Consider the following 23,163-nt stretch of genomic DNA (forward strand, 5'->3'; position numbering starts at 1 on the left):
CAGGCCAGAGTGTGAGGACCTAACCTCCTGGGGAAGAACCCAGGCCTCACCTCCACCTCCGTCTCCTCAGATGTGGGCTTGTGCCCTGGGACACCTGGAAGCTGCTGTGCTCCTTTTCCGTTGGAACCGTCAGGCACTGAGCATTCCTGATTCTCTGGGCCGTCTACCCCTGACTGTGGCTCACTCCCGGGGTCACGTACGCCTTGCCCGCTGCCTTGAGGAACTGCAGAGACAGGAAGCTTCAATTGAACCCTCACTTGCCCTGTCACCGCCTTCCTCCAGCTCAGACACTGGTGAGGGCTGCCCCTGATCTTTTTGAGTGAGGGGTATGGTTAGGATAGGCCAAGGAAAAGCCAAAGGGCAGGAGATAAACTGGGAGAGAAAGAGGCAGGGATGGGGAGATAACAGGAGCAAGAACAGCCAGGGGAGGGAGGGTAGGAGACTTGAGGGATGGCCTGTAGCTCCTGCTGCCCTCGCCCTCTTCCCTCACCTCACAGGTCTAAGCAGCGTCTCCTCACCCTCGGAGCTATCAGATGGCACTTTCTCCATCACATCCGCCTACTCTAGTGCCCCGGATGGCAGTCCTCCCCCTGCTCCTATGTCAGCCTCTGAGATTACTATGGAGGAGATGGTCCCAAGCCAACTCTCCTCTGATGCCCCAGAGGCACCCCTACTCCTCATGGACTTTGAAGCTACCAACTCCAAAGGGTCCCCACCCTCCCCTCCTGTCCTCCCACCAGCCCCAGATGATGGGGCTGCTCCAGAGGACACCGACAGCTCACCTGCTGTGGATGTGATTCCGGTACTGTTTATGCTGATGGAATTAGGAGGGTTAAAAGTGGAGTGGGGTGCAGAGATGGAGTAAAGCAAGACAATTTCATGAAGCAGAATCAGTGTCTGACTTCGGTTTGGGAAGAAAGGCCATTTATTCTCATTTTGGGACAGGCAAAGTAACCCCTTTGCTCCACTCCTTTCAGATCCTGTAACTCAGCAGTCAATAGGCAGCAGAGGTTAAGAAATCTGGGGAATATCTTAGAGCTGTGTTGTAGAGTTACCTGTTGATCATAAAAGGACAGGATTCTTGAAGTACCACAGAGATGATAGGCAGCTGGGGAACTGTATAAACAGACAAGATGTAGGTACTTGACAGTGTGGTCTAAAATGGGAAGAAGACTTGCACATGGTAAAAGCTAAGACAGTCTGGTGGAATGAATAAGAAAAAAAATGAATCTTCAAATGTGACCACATATTCCTCTACTAGAATCTGTGGACATACTTGCTTTAGAGAGGCTGAATAATTAGGTAGCAGCCTCTAAGTACAAAAAAACTTGAGAACTCCACAGTGTGGGCTACATGGAATCTGGTCAACAGGAAGTGCTACAGGCTTTAGGGCTGGAGCAAAGGCCGGGCTGGAGCAAAGGCCAGGCTGGAGCCATTCACTAAAGTGTCATGTCATGTGGTCAGCAAGAACTGAGTGGTTCTCAGAGAGCTGAAGGGATTGGGGTGCAAGCATAGCCAAACCTATGGGGAAGATATGCTATTGGCTGGCACTAGGCAGGTCCAGGTGGGACAGTTAGAAGGATAGCATTTGCTCAACTCCTGAATCCCCATTTGGAGTATGTCCTCTTATTCTATGTTCTCCACATCTCAGCACAAAAGGCTGAACCCTCAAGGGGAAGCCAGCAAGAATTAATGAATCTAGAACAGTGGCTAATGAAGAAAAGAGCAGGAGAGCAGTCCCTGAGGACTCAGTATCTGATGTTGAGAAGGAACCAGACAAGGAGCAGACTGAGGTGACAGCTTTGACAGGGTAAGGACATCTGGAAGTTGGGGCCTCTCGTGGCTCATGCAGCTTCTCCCTTTATTTAGGTGGACATGATCTCACTAGCCAAGCAGATCATTGAAGCCACACCAGAACGGATTAAACGAGAGGACTTTGTGGGGCTACCCGAGGCTGGCAGGGAGCGGACAGGGGCCGTGGGGCTCAGTGAGACCATGTCCTGGCTGGCCAGCTACCTGGAGAATGTGGACCACTTCCCCAGCTCTGCCCCTCCCAGGTGATCAGCTGGGACAAAATCTCCAGATTCTTCTTCAAAGAAAGATGGGAGGAAGGGAAAAAAGCACAGCTTCCCTACAGCCAAAGCTCCATTCTGGTTGAGGCCCTAGGCCATTTGGAAAGGAAACTGAATTGAATGATGTGCTTGGAAGCCACTCTCTCCGGTTGCCGGGGATCTTCCTTCACAGCCACCTCTCAGTGGGACAACAGGGATTTCAGATGCTCCTTGACATTCCTTCTTATCTCCCACAGTGAACTGTCCTTTGAGCGAGGCCGCCTGGCTATCCCTCCAGCACCTTCCTGGGCAGAGTTTCTCTCTGCATCTACCAGTGGCAAGATGGAAAGTGATTTTGCCCTGCTGACACTATCAGATCATGAGCAGCGGGAACTGTATGAGGCAGCCCGAGTCATCCAGACGGCATTCCGAAAGTACAAGGTCAGGGGTCTCGGGATAAATTACACAATATTGAGACTGGGCTCCGAAGGCTTTTGGAGAAAGAGCAGTGATCCAGACAGCCCTCAGATAGGATGAAGAGTCAGAGGACCCTGGAAGAGTGGAGAATAGACCCAGTGTCTGTTAAGCAGGTAGTGAGATATTAAGACCCTCTCCCCTCAGGGCCGGCGGCTGAAGGAGCAGCAGGAGGTAGCAGCAGCTGTGATCCAGCGCTGTTATAGGAAGTACAAGCAGGTGAGACCTTTTTCTTGAAAGCACTCTACCCATTCCAGCCCAGGGCACCCAGAATGCTGCCAGGGCCCTAACTCCCCTTCTCTCTCCACAAGCTGACTTGGATTGCTCTTAAGGTATTAGGCATGAGATCTGGGTGAGAGTTGTTTGTGATTCAGTCTTTTTTGTGATGTGGGGTTAGAGAGACCTGCATCAACCTAACTTTGGGGTGACCTTTAGGGATTTAGGTCTTTGACTTCATTTCAGCCCATCCCTCCTCCCCACCCTTGTAGTTTGCACTCTATAAGAAGATGACCCAGGCAGCCATCCTGATCCAGAGCAAGTTCCGAAGCTACTATGAACAGAAGCGATTTCAGCAGAGCCGCAGAGCTGCTGTACTCATCCAGCAGCACTACCGCTCCTACCGTCGCCGGCCCTCAGGCCCCATGCCAGCGCGTAACAAGTATGGCCCTGGCCCCGAAACCCTCTGCTACCAGCTTTGTCTATGCTCACTCCTATTCCTCATCTGCCCTTCCCTACTGGGGTTCCTAAGGGGCAGAGGATATGGGATGCTTGGGTATTCCATGAACTCTCCTCCTCTTAATTCTACCAGAAGCTCCTTTCTCACAAAGAAGCAGGACCAGGCAGCCCGTAAAATTATGAGATTCCTCCGGCGTTGCCGACACAGGTATTGATTCTTTCCCTCACTGGATTGTACCCTTCCACCTCCTCTGACTCACCAGGCTTCTCTGACTCCTTCCTCATCTCTCTGCAGGATGAGGGAACTGAAGCAGAACCAGGAGCTGGAAGGGCTTCCCCAGCCAGGACTGGCCACCTGACCTCTCCACAGCCGCCTCACCACCCTGGGGACGCTTCTGGCAGTCTTAACTTGGAGAGGGCTTTCTGGGGCAGGGGAAATCCCCTGTCGGCAGCTTTCCCTTTCATCTTTGTTCGAACCTTTCGTGGGCCTCTCCCCTCCTCTTCCCAGCCCAAATTCCTACACCTCGCCCTTCCTCCCTCCTCTTTTGGTCCCTGACTCCAGAAAAACCTCGCCCCACATACCTGCATCTTCAGCTGTGACTTGCGGAGCCCTGCCTGCCCCTTTTCCACAGCTCTCTCCCTGCCTGCACCCGACTCCCCTCTTCCTGACTTGCCTTATTTATTTGTTCGACGCGTCTCTGAATGTATAAGCCTGGGTCCCCACCTTTGCCTTCGCTGCGCGCGCCCTAGTGTTTCGGGGCTAGTCGAAGCCCCATCCCGACTCCGCATGTTTGCGTCTGTTTTCTCCCTTCCTGGCCCTGTCTTACCCAGTCACCCCGACTCTGGCCACCCACCTCCGGGCCAAAGGGGAGGGGATGTACATAGGAACGCATTGCGGAGTCCCGCCCCCGCCCCCGAGGGGAGGGGGCTTGTACATACTGTAACATACAGAGTATAGTGAAAAATCTATTTAAGGCGCGGGGAGGTCTGTGCGGCAGGGGCCTCCCGCCGACTCCACGAGCACTTTCTACTTGTGCATGGGCTTGGTTTATACAAATTGCCATTAAACATCGCTGCACCAGCCAGTCTCTGGCCTCTATCTGCGGGGATACGGGAAGGGGCCTCGCCAACGGAGGGGGAGGTGCCACGCGTGCGGCAGGCCTCGGATCAGCGCCCCAGCGGAGCGGGCGCGTACTTTTTTCGCCTCCGACGTGTTTCCGGCCTTAAAGGCATTTCGCCCTTCCCTTTAAGACGCACCGCCCCCTCTCAGTCACTCCCAAGATGGCGGACCTACTGGGCTCCATCCTGAGCTCCATGGAGAAGCCACCCAGCCTCGGTGACCAGGAGACTCGGCGCAAGGCCCGAGGTGAGGATCCCAAATTCACAACTGCCTTTCTTCGCTCGGTTCTCGGGACTGCAGTCTTCCTTATTTGGACGATGCCGCCTCCTGAACCCCGCAAGACCCCTCACAGGCCCCTTCTGAGACCCTCAGAGTCCCTAAAAGGGCTGCCGGCCCGCCCGCTGTCCTTAGCGGATGATGATTGGCTACCTAAAACCTGGCTCCAGCCTCCTGCCTCCTTTTCTTTGCCCTGGCCTTCCTCAGTCCTTGTTTCCAATTGGCCAATACGCCCGCCTGTCCGCTGCTGGCGAGTTCTGATTGGCAGAACGCTTCCAATCCTTCCTCATTCGTTCCTTTTTCGATTGGGGGATGGCGTGCTGCGTTTCCCGACCCCACCCACCTCCAAGTCCATTCTGATTGGATTCAGGACATGTTCATCTACAATCCTTTCACTGCTATTAGCTATCTCAACTTAAAGCTCTACCTCCTGAATGTTGTTGGATCTTCTTGACCCACCCCATCCTCAGCACTTCCCATTGGCTGCTAGGTCCTTTGCGTCCCGATGCTCCGCCTTCTTATTTTAACCCAGTATCTTCTGTCTGTCCAATAATCCTTTTCCCAACTGCAGCGTTAAATTCCCGAGCTGCCCAGGGGGATCGTAATGTTGATTGGAGGAATGAGAATGCCCCGGTGGGTCCGATTGGCCATAGTCTCCCCGCCTGTGCTTTCGGAGTAGCTTCCCAGCAGGCGGCCAGCCAGCCTAGGGCGCGGCCCTGTGGGTTAGTAGAGGCCTCCCCAGGGTTGCTTGTGCTGCAGCTTGTTAAGTAGCCTAGCGGAAAGCCCGCCTTGGAGAGGACACCAGCTCCAACCCTGGGGGCCCTGACTGAACGAGCTGGGTCCTAGCCACCAGATCCCCGTCTGCCCCAAGGACTCAGGGCAAGCAGAACGCCTCCAAAGTGCTCCAGGGTCCCCTATATCTAAATATTGCCCCTTATTTACTGAACGCCTGCTAGGGATGTTCCTCAAGGAGCGCGCAGTTCCGTCTGAGATGCTCATTTAATTAAAATGGTCACAAAGAACTTTAATAATGCATTGAATAAGTGCTTTGAAAAAAATATATACTTTTTATATGTATTTGAGAAAAAACTACATATTTATGTTTGGAGGTCCTAACCTTGTCTGCAGCCAAGGTTTGAAGAATAGATTCAGTAAACGAGGTAAGAGTAGAGAATTAACAGAGAATAAGTGTATTTTAAAGCTCTCAAAGGCAAGGAGCACATAGGGAAGGAGGAATTGGAATTATTTAATGCTCAGGATGACTGGATGATCACTAACTGCAGTTGATACACTAGGAAAAATCAGTTTAGTCACTTGCCTGAGATCACGTGATTAGTAAGTTACAGAGTTTCAAGCCCAGGTATGACTTTTAACCTCTGGTCTTTTATTATTTAAAAATTTTATATGCATTATCTATGGGTCCCTTTTAAGCCTGAGATATTGACAAAAGACTATTCTATATGACTGTTGTATTTTATATAATGTGTGGTATTCTTCCGTGTAGTGAATTTTCTGGACCATTAAAAATCAATTAACAGTCTGTAATCCCAGCAGCTCAGGAGGCTGATACAGAAGGATCGGGAGTTCAAAGCCAGCTTCAGCAAAAGCAAGGAGCTAAGCAACTCAGAGAGACTCTGTCTCTCAATAAAATAGAAATAGGGCTAGGGATATGGCTCAATGGTTGAGTGCCCCCTGAGTTCAATCCCCAGCACAAAAAAAAAAAAAAAAAAAAAGAACCAACAAGGCCCTGTGCTGGATTGCTTGCCTGAGTCACAACAATTCAGGAGGCTGAGGCAGGAGGATCTCTAGTTCAAAGGCCGCCTCAGCAGATTAGTGAGGCACTCAGGGTCTCTTAGCAACTCAGGGAGACCCTGTCTCTAAAGAAAATATTTTTAAAAAGAGCTGGTGGTGCTGGGGTTGTGGCTCAGTGGTGGAGCACTTGCTCACACATGTGAGGCACCAGTTTGATCCTCAGTACCATATAAAATAATAAATAAAAGATACTTTGTCCATCTACAACTAAAATATATATATTATGTATAATATATTTATATATAACATACTGTATGTATGTGTGTGTGTGTGTGTGTGTGTGTGTGTGTATATATATATATATATATATATATATATATATATACATAAATCTTTTTTTAAAAGGGCTGGGGATGTGGCTCAATGGTTAAGCATCCTGGGTTCAATCCTAAGTACCAAAAAAATAATTAGCGAGGGGTTTCCCCCTTATTTTTTATATAGTTATTGAATTTCTGGTGTCTGCTCTTACATGTTCTACAAAAACTGATAACTAAAAGCTTTTGAATATTATATACGTTCATAGGGCATTTATCCAGTGTGCATTCTTACGTGGCTTTGAAAAGATGAGGGCTACCTAAGGCTTTCCATACTCTTTATATTCATGAGGCTTCTCTTTAGTGTGCATCCTTACACTTTTGCAGAGATTAAACCTATGTTCTTAACTATAATCTTATACCACTTCCTCAGATGCAGAGAAGACTGGAAAACCAGATAGAAAAAAAGCAGTAACCAAGATAGGATGGTTACTGATGACCAATAAGGTCAGAGGGATGAACAGCTTCGAGGCTGTTAGGTGTGGGGCCTGGAAGATAACTAGATAGAAGATTAACAGGGTCCCTGCCCTCCAGGAGCTCATAGTCTGGGAGGAAAGGCAAGCAAATAATAAGTTATAGAATGTTAGTTTTCAGTTTAGTGAGTATCTGAACCAAATATACTTGGTAGAAGAAGTACCTCTGACTCATGGTGGATATCAATGTTTGCAAGAGGAGGAAAAGTATTCCAAGCATACGGAACAACAGGTGCAAAGGCACAGAATGATTAGAAGAATGAAAAAAGGTTTGTTGCAGCTGGAGGTGGGAATTCATATCCTGTGGAAGAAATGGACCTTAAGGATTTGAAATGGCGAGAGGTGAGGGTATGATATTTCAGGCTGAAGAGCAGGAGGAAGAAGGGATATGTGTTCAAATCTCAGGCAATAAAATCACATCGTGGGGGAAGAGAAGAATAAGGGCCCAGGTTATGAAGGTAACCCCTTGGGGCTGGGGATGTCACTTAGTGGTAGAGTTTATGTTTAGTGTGCTAAAGACCCTAGGTTTGATCCCCAGCGCTGTGCACACACGCAAGTCCCCACTCCTCCAGGGCACAGGGGATCTCATGTAAAGGCAGGATCTGAGGAAAGGGAGGAGAGTTTAATAAGACTCCAGGGTGGAAGTTCTGTTCTAGTTATACCTTGAACACCTATATCCCCAAAGGAGAAGAGTGTTAGATGAGCCATTTCAGCCTTGTCCTGTCTGTAGAAGTGGGAAGTGGAGAGTACTTACAAAATATAGAAAGTTAAATCATTTCCCCTTTCCCATGAGACAATGAGATAATAAAATCAGAGGCCAGGGGCTTAGTCACCTTGCTTCCCCAGGTGCCTTACGCTGTGGGCATTAAACAAATGTTCATTGGTTTTCCAGTAAGGTTGGTAAATGAGATTAAACATGATTCTGGTCCCTGTCAGATCTACTTTTGAGCTCTTAAAGGGCAAAATTGTGTTTGAATCATCTTGGTACCCCAGGGCCTTTGCACAGTGCCAGGTATATAATAAACATCAGTAAATGCTTGGTGAATAAACAATAATCCACCTCCCACTGGACGCTAGACTTTCTTTGAAGCCTGACACACTCCCCACTCATGCTTCTAGCCCTGGCCTCATGCTGCCATTTCTCACCCCCAGAGCAGGCTGCCCGCCTGAAGAAACTACAAGAGCAAGAGAAACAACAGAAAGTGGAGTTTCGTAAAAGGGTGAGAACAACTGGAGAGATCAAAGGCAGCCTCTAGAAGGATTTCAAATAAGTTAGAGTTAAAAAGTTGAAGGCTCAGTTACATTGAAAATGTCTCAAGATGGGTTGGGGATATAGCTCAGTTGGTAGAGTGCTTTCCTCGCATGCACAAGGTCAGGGGTTCAATCCCCAGCACCATTAAAAAAAAAAAAAAAAAGTCTCAAGCCTAAAAGCCAGTGGCATGAAGGCTGGGGAAGGTGTGGGGAGGCAGTGAAAGGCCACTGGCCCAACTGGGGAAAGGGATATTTGGGTGGTACCATCTCTCATATCTTCTTCCCTTTCCTTCTCCCAAGATGGAGAAAGAGGTGTCAGATTTCATCCAAGACAGTGGGCAGATCAAGAAAAAGTTTGAGCCTATGAACAAGATAGAGAGGAGCATCCTGTGAGTGTGACTGGTTTGTGGGAGGCAGGAAACGGGGAGCATAAGGGTCAAGGGGGATCCCTCCAGAGGAGAACACTAGGCTCCCTTATGACTCAACAGTCTTTGTCTTGTGCCATCCCTTCCCAGACATGATGTAGTGGAAGTGGCTGGCCTGACATCCTTCTCCTTTGGGGAAGACAATGACTGTCGCTATGTCATGATCTTCAAAAAGGTAAAAGGCCTGAGCTTCTCACTCTCATCTCTTCCCTTTTCAGCCTGTTCCCCCAATACCTGGGGGAGAGGCATGAGATTAAACATTGTATGGACTCCTGACTCCATTATTCTCTTCTTCCCTAGGAGTTTGCACCCTCAGATGAAGAGCTGGACTCCTACCGTCATGGAGAGGAGTGGGACCCCCAGAAGGCAGAGGAGAAACGGAAGCTGAAGGTGAGCTGTGCCTGGCAGCTGTAGTCCATTAGCCTGAAGCCCTGCAGCCCATTAGCCTCACCTGGAAAGGGTCAGGGTTAGCCTCCTGAGCACCCAGCACTGGTGCCCCACCTTTGTGCCCCTAGGAGCTGGCTCAGCAGCAGGAGGAAGAGGCAGCCCAACAGGGACCTGCAGTGGTGAGCCCTGCCAGTGACTACAAGGACAAGTACAGCCACCTCATTGGCAAAGGAGCAGCCAAGGATGCGGCCCACATGCTACAAGCCAACAAGGCCTATGGCTGTGGTGAGCCATAGTGGGGCTAGGGGAAACCTGGGGAACAGAGCACAGGATGGGAGGGGGAGTGGAGGCTGACATTCTGTCCACCTTCCCGTCCTCCCCCAGTGCCTGTGGCCAACAAGAGGGACACACGCTCCATTGAAGAGGCCATGAATGAGATCCGAGCCAAGAAGCGTCTGCGGCAGAGTGGGGAAGAGTTGCCAACTACCTCCTAGGCTCCCCACCCAGCACCCTTTGACCTCTGGGCAGGACAGGAGGCAGGGAGGGACAAGGCTGCTGCTATTAGGACCCATCCTGGAGCCCCACCTCCTAACCGCCTCCTGCCAGCTGTCACTCAGGCTGGGGGGAAGCAGGTGTTCGATGTGTCACTGTTGGAGCTTGGATATGTATGTGGTGTGTGTGTTTGTGTGAAAGAAGAGTGTGAATGTGTAGGTGGGTATTTAATCTGTATTATTCTTTGTTCTTCTTGGAACTTCCTTCCCCATGGGGCTGGGGTTACTTTACATTCAATAAACACTTTTTGATCCAATGTCCTGGTTTGTTTATACATAAAAAAAGTGGGTCCTAGAGCTACTGCAAAGAAGAGGAGAAACAATTTCAGTACACAGGATACAGTTTCTGTTGGTGAAAGTCAAAGGTGGCCAACTATTGGCACTATTGTTGAGAGCACGATTGCTGGAGCCAAATGGCCTGCCAACTGCTAACTGCAATTTTGAGTAAGGGATTTTTTTTTAACTTTATGTGCCTCATTTTCCTCACCCATAAAAATGGGATATTATGATAACTGTCTGGCAGGATTATGTAAATTGATATAATTACCGAGAATACTTCCAGAATTTTATTTTTTTCATACTGGGGATTGAACTCAGGGGTGCTCTATCACTAAGTGACTCCTCCAGCCTTTTTTATTTTAAGACAGGGTCTTGCTAAGCTGCCAAGGCTAGCCTTGAACTTACAATCCTCCTGCCTCAGCCTCCCAAGAAGCTGAGATTACAAGCATGTGCTTCCATAGCCTTGTAAGCCCTGAAGTGGCAGCTGCTCTCATTACCACTCATCCTCACAAAGCAGGATGGCTGTGGTCTTTTCTCCACAGTATAATCTCAGGCCATTTAATGCAGCTCGGTGACAGGCCTACCCCAGCTGCCCCCTCACAATGGTGGCAAGACCTTCAGTGCTGCTCTGTCCACTCCTACCCGTTCTCCTAGAGCTGATTCCTTGCTACATCAGCACCTCTTGAGCTGCATTTCACACAAGGGACTAGCTTTCCCCAGCTTCCTTCCAAAGTGTGAACTTCTCTGTTCTAGATCCACCCAGCTTCCTCTGGAGGGCCTCACTTCCTCCTGTCTTAGCAGGTTACACATCTATTCTCTGCCTCCCTTCCCTCCCCCAACCTGTCCACCTCCTGTCTTTCCCAGCTCAAAGCATCTCCTTTTTCCCTCCCACAAACACACACACTATGATCTACTTTGGCACCAGTGTTTATTTCATGGGAAAGGGCTTGGAGGCCTGGGTCTGTCCAGTGGGTTCCTTGGGCCTCCAGCTTCTCACTTGGCCTTTGGATTACGGAACTTTCGTCCAGCAAAGACAGCTTTGTCCCCAAGAGCCTCCTCAATCCTATAACACAAAAGTCAAAGAGCTGCCACCTTCCCACCTAGTAGCCCCCAGCTCCCCAATGTCCAGGCCACTGTCCCAGCTGTACCTCATGAGTTGGTTGTATTTGGCCAGACGTTCTGAGCGGCAAGGGGCACCAGTCTTGATCTGGGATAGCAAGTAGGATTTGGAAGGTTGGGTGAGGTTGGAGAGGTTAAGCTTGGCCCCAAGGGAACAGCCTTTGGTAGCATGCAATTCAGGGACAGGCAGAGAACCCCAAGAACACTTGGTCAAATCCTGAATACCTGTCCTGTGCAGAGGCCCACCACGAGATCAGCAATGAATGTGTCTTCAGTCTCCCCAGAGCGGTGGCTCACCATTACCCCCCAGCCATTAGACTGAGCCAGTTTGCAGCTGAATAGAGGAGGATATTTAGTGAGGTCCTGTGTGACCTCCTCAGTGAGAAAGCTAGGGGCTATGTAGGGCTTTTCCCTTCTGCTTTTGGTAGTGGGTATGTTGCAGAGAAGACAGCGACTAAATTCTTTGGGAAGTAGGAGAGAAGAGATTTCTGATCTTGACTTGGGGTTCCTGAGATGCTCCTAGAGAGAACAGAACTTTGGAGACAAGAATGGATAGGCTGGGGATGAGGAACAAGGCAGGGCCAGAGCAGTAAAGTGGGGTCAAGCCAAAGCCTTGAAGACAAGAAGGTATGGGTGAAGCTGGGTGGGTAATGGCACATGCCTGTAATTCTAGTGGCCCAGGAGGTTGAGGCAGGAGGATCACAAGTTCAAGGCCAGTCTAAGTAACTTGGTGAGTCTCTATGCAACTTTGAGCCGGCCTCAAAATAAAAAATTAAAAGGGCTGGATTTGTTGCTCAATGGTTAAACACTCCTGGGTTCAATCCCGAGAATAAAATAAAATTAAAAAGAAGGTATGGGTGAGGTGAGGATGTAGCTCAGTGGTGGAGCACTTGCCTAGCATGTGCAAGGCCCTGGGTTCCATCACCAGTACCACAAAAATACAAGAAAAAGAAAATGGTGTGGGTGGGTCAGATGCTAGGGAAAGGAAGACTTGGATTAATGGTCAGGACTTGATAGAGTGGGCCGAGCTAGGGCAGAGAGTGGCCATGATGAGCCCCAGAGTCAGGAGGCACTTACGCCTGGATGGATTCAGTCACTGAGCCGATCTGGTTGACCTTCAGCAGCAGGCAGTTGCAGGCCTTCTTCTCAACGGCCTGGGCAATCCTCTTGGGGTTGGTGACCGTCAGGTCATCCCCTACGATCTGGATGTTCACCCCAGAGAGGAATGAGGTCCACGTGGCCCAGTCATCCTGGTCAAAGGGGTCCTCAATGGAGACCACTAGTGAGGGTAGAGAGCAGTCAGAGTTAGTCAGAATTCACCTCATGGGGAGATTACAGGTAACAGAATCTAGATTGGGACTGACCTGGGGATAAGGATTGGAAGGACCTGAGTCATGGCAAAGCAGGGCATTAGACAACTGCAGGGGACTTGGGCAGACCATGGGAACACCTCAAATTCCACTGAGATACATCCCCAGTCTTTTATAGTTTTTAAAATTTTGGGACAGGGTCTTGCTAAATTGCCCTTGAACTTGTTTTTTATTTCTTTCTTTTTTTTTTAAGAGAGAGTGAGAGAGGAGAGAGAGAGAGAGAGAGAGAGAGAGAGAGAATTTTTAATATTTATTTTTCAGTTCTCGGCGGACACAACATCTTTGTTGGTATGTGGTGCTGAGGATCGAACCAGGTCGCACACATACCAGGAGAGCACTACCGCTTGAGCCACATCCCCAGCCCCTCTTTCTTTCTTTTTGAGCATAAGAATAGGATCTATTCAAGTGAGAAGAAAAGAGACTGAGTTCCCACAGGACCCAACAGGGGTTGCCCTAGCCTTAAGCATTCAATCCTCTTGCCTCAACCTCCCAAGTAGCCAGGATTATAGGGGTGCACACGGCGCCTGGCTCACCAGGATAGTTTTTTTTTTTTTTTCTTTCTTGCCCCTCACCAGGATAGTTTTTGATGAAGCTCTTGTAAAGTTCTCCAAGCTTCTCCCCTGTGATGTGCCGGGCAGGGTCATCAGGTGACTTGAAGTCAAGGTCATACTTCCCATTGCGATAGAATTCAGATGCCGCCACATCCATGCCAATCACCACCTTGTCTGGATAACCAGCTGCCTGAATGGCTGTCTTCAGCAGCTCCAGGGCTGGGAGGGGAGCAAGAGAAGACCTGAGATTCCAGTGCCCTTTGTCTCTGAACCCTTTCCTCCCCTTCCCCAGGAATCCAGGGGTTTTGTACCCCAGGGTGCTCAGCACCTACCCTCATTGTTCTCCAGGATGTTGGGTGCGAAGCCACCCTCGTCCCCCACATTGGTGGCATCTTTCCCGTACTTGGACTTGATGACCCCCTTGAGGTGGTGGTAGACCTCGGCACCAATGCGCATGGCTTCCTTGAAGGAACTGGCTCCCACAGGCAGAATCATGAACTCCTGCATGGCCAGCTTGTTTCCAGCATGGGAGCCCCCATTGATCACATTGAAGGCCTGAGATGTGGAGAGGGTACTCAGACCTGGGGCATGAGGGATCAAGCTGGGCTGGGTACTCAAGATTGAACACTGGCTTCCCTACTTACTAGCTGAATGGTCTAGAATGAGTAATTTTCCTCCTCAGAGCCTTTTTTTTTTTCTTTTTTTGGTACCAGGGATTGAACTCAGGGGCACTTGACCACTGAGCCACAACCCCAGCCGCATGTTGTATTTTATTTAGAGACAGAGTTGCTTAGCACCTTGCTTTAGCTAAAGCTGCCTTTGAAATCCTGATCCTCCTGCCTCAGTCTCCCAAGCCCTTGGGATTATAGGCCTGTGCCACCATGCCCGGCATCAGAGCTGTTCCCCCTCCTTTCTAAAAAATGGGGATAACACTAATTTCCCTATAGGATTTTTTTTCTTTCTTTTTTTTTTCTTTTTTGGTATTATTGGGGATTGAACCCTTGGGTTCAAACTAGTGAATATTAGGCAAGTGCTCCACCAACGAGCCACATCTCCAGCCCTTTTTATTTCAGAGACGATGTCTTACTAAATTGACCAGGCCCTGATGATCCTCCTGCCTCAGCCACCCGTGTAGCAGGAATTATAGGTGTATGCCACCATGCCTGGCCCTGTAGGATCTTTTCCTAAAAATTAGAGAAATTGAATATAAAATTCTTAATGTGTTTCTGATATATAAGAGTGAACACTCTTTATTTCACCCTTCTTGGGACTGAAACTGGGGCCTTGCACATGCTAAACAAATGCTCTATCACTGAGCTACATCCCCAGCTATTTTTATTTTTGAGACAGGGTCTCACGATGTTGACCAAACTGGCCCCAAACTTTTGATTCTCCTACCTCAGTCTCCTGAGTAGTTGGCTAAATAGCTGAAACTTTCATGGTACTGTTCTAAGAACTTTACATAAATTAACTCAAAACCTAATTTACATGAATTCTCAAAACACCTCTATTAGCTAGGTACTACCATTACTTTCCACTTTATAGATGAGGAAACTGAGGCATAGAGAGGTTAAATAATTTGCCTAAAATCATACAACTAATAAACATGCAAAGCCAGGTTCCTCTCTGGAGTCCATACACTTATACAATCTTCCTAATAAGTAACAGTAAATGGTAACATTATTATTGAGATTAAATTCAAAGGGTTTCATTAAGAGGGCATTGGTTTAATAAGGACTTGAGAGATACAAAGAAAATGCCAAGTTCCTTGCCATGAAGAAGCTCTCTATCTAATGGGGGCTGGAGGAGCAAGGGTAAAATGAGGTCAGAGTTATGGGGCCTGGGATTGGAATGTGAAGGAACCAGGTTACACAGCCAGGAAAGGAAGCGGAGGGGCTTAGGGAATGTTTGGATTGTGGGAAAGGAGGGGCTAGAGCGCTAGCGCAGCTGAGGAGTTTGGATTTCAGGAAACCACTTCTTTGGAGCAGGATCTGAAAGGTAGATTTTCCAAAGGTTGCTTAAGTACCCCTCCTTGGGTGGGGGCAGTTCTGACAACCTGGGATTTGGCAGTAGCTACCACACTCACAGGCACTGGGAGTACGAGGTCAGGGTTCCCTGCGAGATCTGCGATGTGTCGGTAAAGCGGGACGCCCTTCTCGGCTGCTCCAGCCTTACACACGGCCAAGGACACGCCCAGGATGGCATTGGCCCCAAATTTGGCTGAAAGGAAGAAAGTGGGAAAGAAGGATGAGAGCTTTCCTTGCAGGGTTTGGCATTATTTCCTTGAACATCCCCTTTGGTCACCCCAGAGAGAATCTAAAGCTCCAAACCACTGAGCATTTAAAGTTTGTTAACAGATCTCTTCCCCAGTGGCCTGAAGGAGCTCTGAGAGTCCCCACCCCAGGGGGATGTGTCAGCTTCACATCTATCCACAACCAGCCCAGGCTTGGCAGAGGACAGACCTCAGGAAATGCCTGTGGAATGAATAAAAAAGCCATCCAGCTCTGGTGTACCCCAGAATATGGGATGCAGAAAGAGCCCCAGCCAGACCTCAGCCTCTGGGGTCTGTCCACCCCTCTCACACCCCATTCCTTCCCCACCTCTGGCCTTTCACTCACATTTATTCTCAGTCCCATCCAGCTCAATCATAAATTTGTCAACTTTTTCTTGATCCACAACACTTAATTTCTGGAAAGACAGGTTTGAGGAGGAGAGGACAGAGGTCAGATTTTTTCAGGAGTCAGTGTATGTGCAGAAGGAAGGACAAATGAAAATATTTGGGGAAGAGGAGCTGCCTGGGTGAGGCTCAGGAGCACAGACAGGAGGGAAGGGGGAGCTGGCTTCAAAACTTGCCTTTTCCAGCAGAGCAGGGCCCAGAGTCTTATTGATGTGCTCCACAGCCTTTAGTACTCCTAAAGGGCCGAAGGAGGGGGTTCAAAATTCTAAGTCAATCAGAACGCTTCCCATGTACCCCATCTTCTTAAGGATTTTGGGTTCCAGTCCTCTATCCCTGTGTGCCCATGTCCTGAAAATACCCACACAGGTTCTTGCGTAGGCCTTAGCTTACCTTTCCCTAGATATCGTGATTTGTCTCCATCTCTCAGTTCCAGAGCTTCATAGATACCTGTGGAAGCTCCGCTGGGCACAGCTGCTCGGAATCGACCTGAGGCAAGAGGGATTGGAAGATCACAGAGTTCCACCCACCCTCTCACCAACCACAAAGGGCTGAGTTCTCCTCCCTGAGTCCAGGGAGAGGAGACATTGCGAGAGACTCCCTCTTCTCCCAGCTCCAGGGCCAAGTTGGAAAAAGAGGGCCTGGGGAAAAGTCTGGGGAAGGGGACCCCAGAGAAAGAACGGGTTGTAGTATAGAGCTGGGAGACAAAGGGCACATGCGGTTGGAATCTTCAGAAGCAAATCAATTTGATGGGCCTGTGTTACCCTTGGCAGTGTACAGGTCCACCTCCACCGTGGGGTTACCCCTGGAATCCAGGATTTCCCGGGCAAAGATTTTCTGCATGGCCATGGCTGCGTAAAAAGAGGTGAGTGTGGGCAGCTGATCCCTTGGGGAACCAGAAATCCCTTGCCCTTTAAGAGTCTTCCCCACCCCAAGAAGGCAGGTGCTGGAGCTAAAAATACCCCATAAAAAGGTCACAGACCAGAGAGACAGGCACAGCCCCCTCCCCCACTCAGAACAGCTCCTATTGCACCTTCCCATCCTAAGAATTTAGGGGCCTCTGCCTTGTAACTCCTCAGATTGCACCACTCCCTGAGCCCCCACCTCCCCCCAAAGCTGCACTTGTGCCTCTCCTTCCTTCTTCTTCTCAAGTAATCTGTTCTCCATGACTTCCTAGTGAAACTGGAGTTTTCCTCTATTATTCTTATTTTTCTGCTCCCAAATCCTGGCAGGCCCCAAATTCTCTACCTGGCTCCAACTCTTAAACACTTCTCTATTCATCCCTACTCTCTTCACAGCTTCCTTTCTCCATATCCTTGGATACTCCAGTATTTATGCCATGCTGCCCCACCACTCTCTTTCAAGCTCTCCCCAGTCCCAAGAGAAAAAGAGATGAAATTTCCCCCACTTTCTCTAAAGGGGAACCACCCGCATCTCCACACCCTGGAGCTGTAAGTTTCACCAGACCTGGGATGTTTTCCTTGGGGCTTTGGATGGAGCTCCAAGTTAGATGGCAGCTGGGACAGTGTCAGCTCACCCCCTCTCAGGCTGGGCATTTATCCCCTGCCACCCTGTCCCCCAGCCAGCCCCGCCTCTCTCACTCCATCCTCCCTCCTCCACACTAGGCTGGCAGCCAAGTGCCCACTACTGCCTAAAGCAGCTTTTGGCCCTCGGGACCTGCCCCCTTCCCAAAGATTAATGACTACCCTTCCCGTTCTCTGTGTCCCCCAATAAAGTTCCTATTTTAAATTCCACTCCTTGAGAGGTGCAAAGGAGGGGATTCAGACTGGGGGGTCTTTCTCATCCCCAGGATTATATTCCCCTTTTGCAAAGGTTAAAGAGAAACTAGTGCCCTTTAGGAAAGGCCAGGGGTAACCTGAACCCTGCAGGGCTGGGGAGGGGGCCTGGACGAGGGGCTGCAGGATTGACATTCACAGGAGCTCAGCTCATTCAGCGGGACTCCGCCCACAGCAGGGGGAAGGGACTGGAGATGGTGGGCAAGGTCTTAAGTGAAAACCCCCCCACTCACCCACAAGGCGAGAACGCCTCACCTTTTAGGGTCCTCATAAGGCGCCACCCCATCCTAACTCTCTCCTGGCCAGCGAAGGCGGGGGAGGGGGGGCGGGGGGGTAAGGAAGGAGGCCGGTAGACGAATTTAGACTGGCCCTGAGAGCTGGCCCGGCGCCCGACTGATAGTGCTGGGACAGCATTTGTTGTCCAGTGCAGATCTTGTCGGTCAGGAACCCCTTTTCATATAGACTATGAGTGCTTCAACGCGCGGCCCCTTCCCATCAATGAATGGTGTTAAATCAGGAGTAAAAGAAATGAATGAACGGGAGAAGGGGGTGGCTTTTTGTAAGCATCTGGACGCCTGGGGCCGGTCCTACAGACTGCTTGCAACACAGCAGGAAGTTAGTCTCTGCACTTAGTAACTCCGCCTTGCCGGGTATCGGGGGAATGTGGGGTCTGCCCCAAGTTTTCCAGCAGCCCGGGCTGGTCGGCGGCGCGAATCACTGGGCGCCTCGCTCCAACTGAGAAGCCACACCCGCCGGCGCCCGATCGGCTGGGGCCGGGTGACTCACCTCGGCAGCCCTCTCCAGAGCTCTCCTCCCTGCCCTGCCTGCCCCGCGGGGTCAGCCTCCCCGCCCCCACCCCAGGAACCTTACCTACCCCCCATCTCCCATCTTGTCCCTCCCCGCTTATCTCGGGCCACTCCCTCCGGGATTTTTCCACCCTGGGGTGGAAGGTGCGCGGGTCAGAGTTCAGGAGATGGCGGGCGGGGAGGGCCGCCACGTGCCGGAGCGCAGCCCCGCCCGAGTCCGTCAGTGACTCAGCCACGCGGCTGTCGAGGAACACAAGTTCGGGGGTCGTCAGAATCCAGAGATTCGAGATGGATGCTAGGGGACCGCAGTCCGCCCTGAAAGACAGAGAGAAACGGACCCTTGTCCCGCTCCGGAGGCGCGCCGAGGGTCCTCGGCGCCGCTCCTCAAGGGACCGGAAGCGGCCAAGCCCCTCAGCAGCGAGGGTTTTGGATGGGCTAAGTCGCCGAAGCGGCCAAGCCCCTCAGCAGCGAGGGTTTGGATGGGCTAAGTCGCCGAAGCTATCAGCATCTCCTTCACGTTTGGCGGCGAGCAACTGATCGCACACAAGTACTTTTTGGCATAAGTTTTATTGTAAAAGAATAACCCAGTATGCCCCAAGTAGAAGGGATTTTCGTCTTAGTGAAAAAAGTTGCCAGCCTTGGAACTTTAGTATTCTTCCGCTTTGAAAAATTAGTCCCTACCGTCTGGTCCCGCGGGCACCCGCACTCAGTGACCTAGGCAGAGACGGACCAAGGGGCACGGCCAGTGACCTGAACCGCTGGCTCAGAGACGGGCAGGGCTGGGACTTGGGGCGAGGCCCTGGGCTGAGCCGACCCAGGGAAGGGATAATCCCCTGGAGTGGGATGCTCTCGAATGAGACCTACCTGTGCTGGGGACAAGTGCCCCAGGTGGGCACTTTTAGCCCTTCTGAAAACGGCCTGGTATTTTGTCAAATTCCTTCTAGCTCGCATATTGCTTAAATAAGTAATATTAAGAGTGGAAAGGTGGCAGCGCGCACGCCTGCGCTCCCGCCCCTTCCGCCTGGCGGGAGACACGTACCCCGCCCGCCCGCCTTCCTTCCCAAGAAGGTCCCGATCCGTCTGGCCCGGCGCGCGCCCGCGCAGCCGGCCGCCAGCCCCAACCGCCCCACGCGCCATTCCTCCCTGCCCCGGCGCAGGCGCGGGCGCACGCGCCGCCACCGCCCGCCGTTCCTTCCCTCTGGCGGAGGTGGGGGAAGAGGAGTCGTTCTGTTTAACCCTGGGTTCCCCGAACTCTCTTTAATTTGCTCAATTTGCATTTTGCTAACTATTCCTCCTTTCTCTTTTACGTTCTCTGGCTCACCCCTTTCCCCTATACCAAAGTCTAGTTTGTATTCAGTGCCGACTGGGGCAAGACCTAATCTTATCCTTTCCCCCGCCACCCCCCACCCCCAGCCATTTTCATAGCTTTCCATCGAACTCTGCAAATTTTGCAATAGGGGGAGGGATTTTTAAAATTGCATTTGCAAAGTTCGGTATCTGGGCAGACGGGGGGAGGGAGAGAATGGGGAGCAGGCCCCGCCCCTACCGCCCTTTGCAAATAAAAATCCAGAGGGGGGGGGGAGGAGCAGGAAGTGGCGGTGCGAGGGCTGCTGCACAGCTAGCAGAGCTGCGGTCCGGACGGTAGCGCGTGCCCCGAGCTCTCCGCCTTCCCCCGCCCGCCAGTCCGAGGCAGCCCGAGCCCAGCCCGCGGCCCCAGCAGCAGCGCCGAGAGCAGTCCCAGCAGCAGCGCCATGGCCGGGTGGAACGCCTACATCGACAACCTCATGGCGGACGGGACCTGTCAGGACGCGGCCATCGTGGGCTACAAGGACTCGCCCTCCGTCTGGGCCGCCGTCCCCGGGAAAACCTTCGTCAACATTACGGTACTGCGAGGCTTGCGCGGTTCGGGGCACTGACTGGCCTTGGATCCTGAGGAAGGGACTTGGGTGGGGGCGGGCGCGGTCTAGGAAGAGCAGCGAAAGGCCATGACCCGGTGCCTTCCCTGGAAGCGGCGCGAATGGCGGCTGCACGTGAACAGGTCCCCCAGTGCCCCCCAGTCCTACGCCCCTGGCGGCGGCGCCCATCCCGTTCGGCGCCCCGTTTTATGCGACGGGGCGTTACATCCGGGGCACACAGGGCGGGGAGGGGCGCGCCGCCCGGTGCGGCGGCCCACTTCCGCCTCTTATAGGGCGGGGCGGGCACGCGCTGCAATTTTAACCGGGGATTGTGATTGAGACGGGACTTGGAGCCCCCCTGACTTTTTGAGACTGAACTCCTATCTCCTTCGCCATTGTTTCCCATTATGCGGGTGGGAAACCCGGCGCATGGCCTTGGGCCCATGCTTGTCCTCCGTGGGTTCCTTGCCCCTCCCAATCCCGTTAGAGAGGGCGAGGCCGCCACACACCCCCATTTCGGCACGTTGGCCTCAACCTTCCTATGAGGCCAATCCCGGAAGTCCCCTCGCCCTCCCTTCCCGCCATCCGGCGGGGCCTATGGCAGGGGAACTTTATGAGAAGTTCTGAGGTGGTATAAGTCAAGGAATAAGGGATGACTACTGCTGTTTCCACCATCACTACGTCTTGGCCACACTGCCCGGAAGTGGGGAGGGGTAGCGGAAGTTCGAAAGGGGGGGAAGGGGATTTCCGGGCGGGAGGGGACCGGATATAGGAGTTTGGGGTTTAAGGGGGAGGAGGAGAAAGGTTCCCAGGGGTATCTAGACCCTAGAGTTGAGCTTGCCAGTTCTGTTTAACCACCCCCTTCAAAACTTTTCCTACTTCCCGGAAAGCCCCCAGGATCTGTTTCCTCATCTTGAGACATAGATACCTGGATCTAAACTCTTAGGTTATTTGGAGACCCAGGCGTCCGGGTTCCTAACATCTGCAGAACCTTTGACCAAATAAGGGCAAAGTTGCTTTCTCTAGCTTTGCCCGCCCCTTCCCTTCCCTCTCCGCTTCTGCTTTTCCTGAAGGAGAGTTCTGAGCATCCAAAGGTTCCCCACTTTCCTTACTGGCTTTTGGTCCCTTTATATTTCCTGAATTTACTTTCCAGAGGAATATGTTATCCCTTCATCCCTGGTCCCATTTAGAGGGTTTGAGGATCATGCTCTTTTTCTGAAACAACTTTCCACAGTACTGAATTTCTAATTTCATTGACCAAGGTATAGTTCCCAAAGCAGTAGGAGGAGGTAGGTTTCTAGAGAACAAAGTGAAGAACTTGGTGCATTATCTTCATGGGTGCTCAATTCCTCTTCTAGCCAGCTGAGGTTGGTGTCCTGGTTGGCAAAGACCGGTCAAGTTTTTTCGTGAATGGGCTGACACTTGGGGGCCAGAAATGTTCTGTGATCCGGGACTCACTGCTGCAGGATGGGGAGTTTACCATGGATCTTCGTACCAAGAGCACCGGTGGAGCCCCCACCTTCAATGTCACTGTCACCATGACTGCCAAGAGTGAGTTTCTCTATTTTATATCTCAGATGTAGAGGAAGGATACCTAATGTACCTTTTTCCATTCATCTTGGGGACTTTTTCTGTGTGACTTTATTTTGAAGAGGGTCCAACCAGTGTTCTACTCCCTGTCTGCTAGAAGCCTGGATAGTCCCTCTAGTTCCAGTTCTGTCTCAGTTCCTCATCTTATGAAGAAGTTGAACTGCATTCTCTTTTTTTTTTCTTTCTGTACTGAGGATTGGACCCTGGGGTGCTTTACCACTCAGTAGTTGCATCCCAAGTTCTCTTGACTTTGAGACAGTGTTGCTAAGTTGCTCAGGCTGGCCTCAAACTTGCAATCCTCCTGCCTCAGCCTCCCAAATTGCTGGGATCACAGGCATATGCCACTGCCACTGGCCCCTATATTACCTTTTTAGTTCTTTCTTGCCTTGAGATTAAAAAAGTGGAAACTCGTTTTATTGGAGTAGATAGATAGTTTGGGTCCTAAGCCAGCATTTAGTTCTGATCTTTTCAGCTCTTCCTTAATCACTTCTGGCCTGAACACAGGAGTCTAGAGTCTTGAGCTTTGACCCCTAAATTTTAGTTTGTTCCTCTCTAGCCTTTAAGCTTGATTTTTCTCCTTTGAAAAGCCCTATTGTTTCAGGTTGACTGACAGCCTGCCTGTGTGTGGGGGGTTGGGAGGGATGAGGTTGGGTTACAGCCCCCAGGGCTGGACAGCTGCTGAACAGCTGGCAGAGGGGGTGGAATTGTGACACCTGGATCCTAGCCTCCTTTCTCTTTCCTCCAGCGCTAGTCCTGCTGATGGGCAAAGAAGGTGTCCACGGTGGTTTGATCAACAAGAAATGTTATGAAATGGCTTCCCACCTGCGGCGTGCCCAGTACTGACCTCTTCTGTCCCTTCCCTCACCACTCCCCACAGCTTTTGCACCCCCTCCTTCCCATACACAGACACCATTTTTATTTTTTGGGCCATTACCCCATATCCCTTATTGCTGCCAAAACCACGGGCTGGGGCTGGGGCTGGGGCCGGGGCTGGATGGAAAGATACCTCCCCCTTACCCATACTCCTCCTGTGTGTGGTTGGAAAAAATTTTTTCTCATTTTTTTTTTTTGTGTTTTGGATTTTTTTTGTTCTTTTTTTTTTTTTGGTTTTGTTTTTTTCTGAATAAAAAAGATTCTACTAACAAGATGCTGTATGATTTGAGCTTAGGTATCAGAAGAGGGGACAAGCACTGTGACCTGCCTACTTGAACCTTGCTCAGGGTTGGGAACAGGATTGAGGCACTATTAAGTCCAGGTATTTGAGCTTTCTGCTC

General features: G+C 50.9%; 4 protein-coding genes and 2 long non-coding RNA genes across 23 annotated transcripts in view; 4 read left to right on the forward strand and 2 right to left on the reverse strand.

The window, feature by feature from the left end:
* Window positions 1–4,281, forward strand: part of Camta2 (calmodulin binding transcription activator 2) — a 16,631-nt gene extending 12,350 nt beyond the window's left edge. For 8 of the 12 annotated variants that reach the window (XM_021734602.3, XM_021734599.3, XM_021734600.3 and 5 more), the window contains 9 exons: window positions 71–293; window positions 498–802; window positions 1,870–2,057; window positions 2,309–2,492; window positions 2,673–2,744; window positions 2,837–2,857; window positions 3,014–3,183; window positions 3,334–3,408; window positions 3,496–4,281. In XM_021734602.3, the coding sequence (XP_021590277.2) occupies window positions 71–293; window positions 498–802; window positions 1,870–2,057; window positions 2,309–2,492; window positions 2,673–2,744; window positions 2,837–2,857; window positions 3,014–3,183; window positions 3,334–3,408; window positions 3,496–3,559 (1,302 nt within the window). In that variant the 3' untranslated portion in view covers window positions 3,560–4,281. The remainder of the gene's footprint in view (window positions 1–70; window positions 294–497; window positions 803–1,869; window positions 2,058–2,308; window positions 2,493–2,672; window positions 2,745–2,836; window positions 2,858–3,013; window positions 3,184–3,333; window positions 3,409–3,495) is intronic. The other 4 variants (XM_013363779.4, XM_013363780.4, XM_013363781.4 and 1 more) reach the window with 2 other exon arrangements.
* The window catches only part of LOC120884208 (uncharacterized), an 18,053-nt gene extending 13,423 nt beyond the window's left edge, over window positions 1–4,630 (reverse strand). Inside the window, exons 1-2 of the long non-coding RNA XR_005726512.2 lie at window positions 4,491–4,630; window positions 51–2,602 (exon numbers count right to left, since the gene is read on the reverse strand). This is a non-coding gene — a long non-coding RNA (uncharacterized LOC120884208). The remainder of the gene's footprint in view (window positions 1–50; window positions 2,603–4,490) is intronic.
* Spag7 (sperm associated antigen 7) lies at window positions 4,435–10,066 on the forward strand. The gene is made up of 7 exons (XM_005337346.5): window positions 4,435–4,566; window positions 8,348–8,415; window positions 8,747–8,835; window positions 8,962–9,046; window positions 9,172–9,261; window positions 9,387–9,543; window positions 9,643–10,066. The coding sequence occupies exons 1-7, from the start codon at window positions 4,482–4,484 to the stop codon at window positions 9,750–9,752; spliced, it is 684 nt and encodes a 227-aa protein (XP_005337403.1). The 5' UTR covers window positions 4,435–4,481; the 3' UTR covers window positions 9,753–10,066.
* Window positions 10,067–10,999: 933 nt separating this feature from the next.
* On the reverse strand, window positions 11,000–19,902 carry Eno3 (enolase 3). 7 transcript variants are annotated; one of them, XM_040269487.2, is made up of 13 exons: window positions 19,269–19,902; window positions 18,473–18,719; window positions 16,567–16,653; window positions 16,196–16,291; window positions 15,982–16,040; window positions 15,747–15,816; window positions 15,215–15,348; window positions 13,461–13,683; window positions 13,150–13,347; window positions 12,285–12,486; window positions 11,433–11,541; window positions 11,237–11,295; window positions 11,000–11,151 (listed from the first exon to the last, which is right to left on the reverse strand). In XM_040269487.2, exons 2-13 carry the CDS (start codon window positions 18,477–18,479, stop codon window positions 11,082–11,084), a joined length of 1,314 nt encoding a protein of 437 aa, XP_040125421.1. In that variant the 5' UTR covers window positions 18,480–18,719; window positions 19,269–19,902; the 3' UTR covers window positions 11,000–11,081. The 7 variants fall into 7 exon arrangements, with proteins under 7 accessions (XP_040125421.1, XP_077898856.1, XP_040125422.1 ...); XM_078042730.1 differs by having other exon boundaries at window positions 18,473–19,118; XM_040269488.2 differs by lacking the exon at window positions 18,473–18,719 and having other exon boundaries at window positions 18,743–19,902.
* On the forward strand, window positions 16,154–17,556 carry LOC144376158 (uncharacterized). Its single transcript, XR_013436293.1, has 2 exons — window positions 16,154–16,667; window positions 17,101–17,556. It is a non-coding gene; the product is annotated as an uncharacterized LOC144376158 (long non-coding RNA).
* A 101-nt stretch (window positions 19,903–20,003) lies between the features above and the next one.
* Window positions 20,004–23,034, forward strand: Pfn1 (profilin 1). Its single transcript, XM_005337355.5, has 3 exons — window positions 20,004–20,287; window positions 21,658–21,850; window positions 22,635–23,034. The coding sequence occupies exons 1-3, from the start codon at window positions 20,156–20,158 to the stop codon at window positions 22,730–22,732; spliced, it is 423 nt and encodes a 140-aa protein (XP_005337412.1). The 5' UTR covers window positions 20,004–20,155; the 3' UTR covers window positions 22,733–23,034.
* The last annotated feature ends 129 nt before the right edge of the window (window positions 23,035–23,163 follow it).

The sequence above is a fragment of the Ictidomys tridecemlineatus genome, chromosome 3, assembly GCF_052094955.1.
Source record: "Ictidomys tridecemlineatus isolate mIctTri1 chromosome 3, mIctTri1.hap1, whole genome shotgun sequence".
Lineage (NCBI taxonomy): Eukaryota > Metazoa > Chordata > Mammalia > Rodentia > Sciuridae > Ictidomys > Ictidomys tridecemlineatus.

Coding starts and splice junctions, on each gene's coding strand:
- Spag7 (XM_005337346.5), top strand. CDS start 4,482: ATGGCGGACCTACTGGGCTCCATCCTGAGCTCCATGGAGAAGCCACCC. Junction 9,047..9,171: donor ATGTCATGATCTTCAAAAAG/GTAAAAGGCCTG, acceptor CTTCTTCCCTAG/GAGTTTGCACCCTCAGATGA. Junction 9,544..9,642: donor CAACAAGGCCTATGGCTGTG/GTGAGCCATAGT, acceptor GTCCTCCCCCAG/TGCCTGTGGCCAACAAGAGG.
- Eno3 (XM_021734605.3), bottom strand. CDS start 17,884: ATGGGGTGGCGCCTTATGAGGACCCTAAAAG. Junction 16,654..17,853: donor CCTTATGAGGACCCTAAAAG/GTGAGGCGTTCT, acceptor CTTTTTACGCAG/CCATGGCCATGCAGAAAATC. Junction 15,817..15,981: donor GCCCTGCTCTGCTGGAAAAG/GCAAGTTTTGAA, acceptor CTGTCTTTCCAG/AAATTAAGTGTTGTGGATCA.
- Pfn1 (XM_005337355.5), top strand. CDS start 20,156: ATGGCCGGGTGGAACGCCTACATCGACAACCTCATGGCGGACGGGACC. Junction 20,288..21,657: donor AAACCTTCGTCAACATTACG/GTACTGCGAGGC, acceptor TTCCTCTTCTAG/CCAGCTGAGGTTGGTGTCCT. Junction 21,851..22,634: donor TGTCACCATGACTGCCAAGA/GTGAGTTTCTCT, acceptor TCTTTCCTCCAG/CGCTAGTCCTGCTGATGGGC.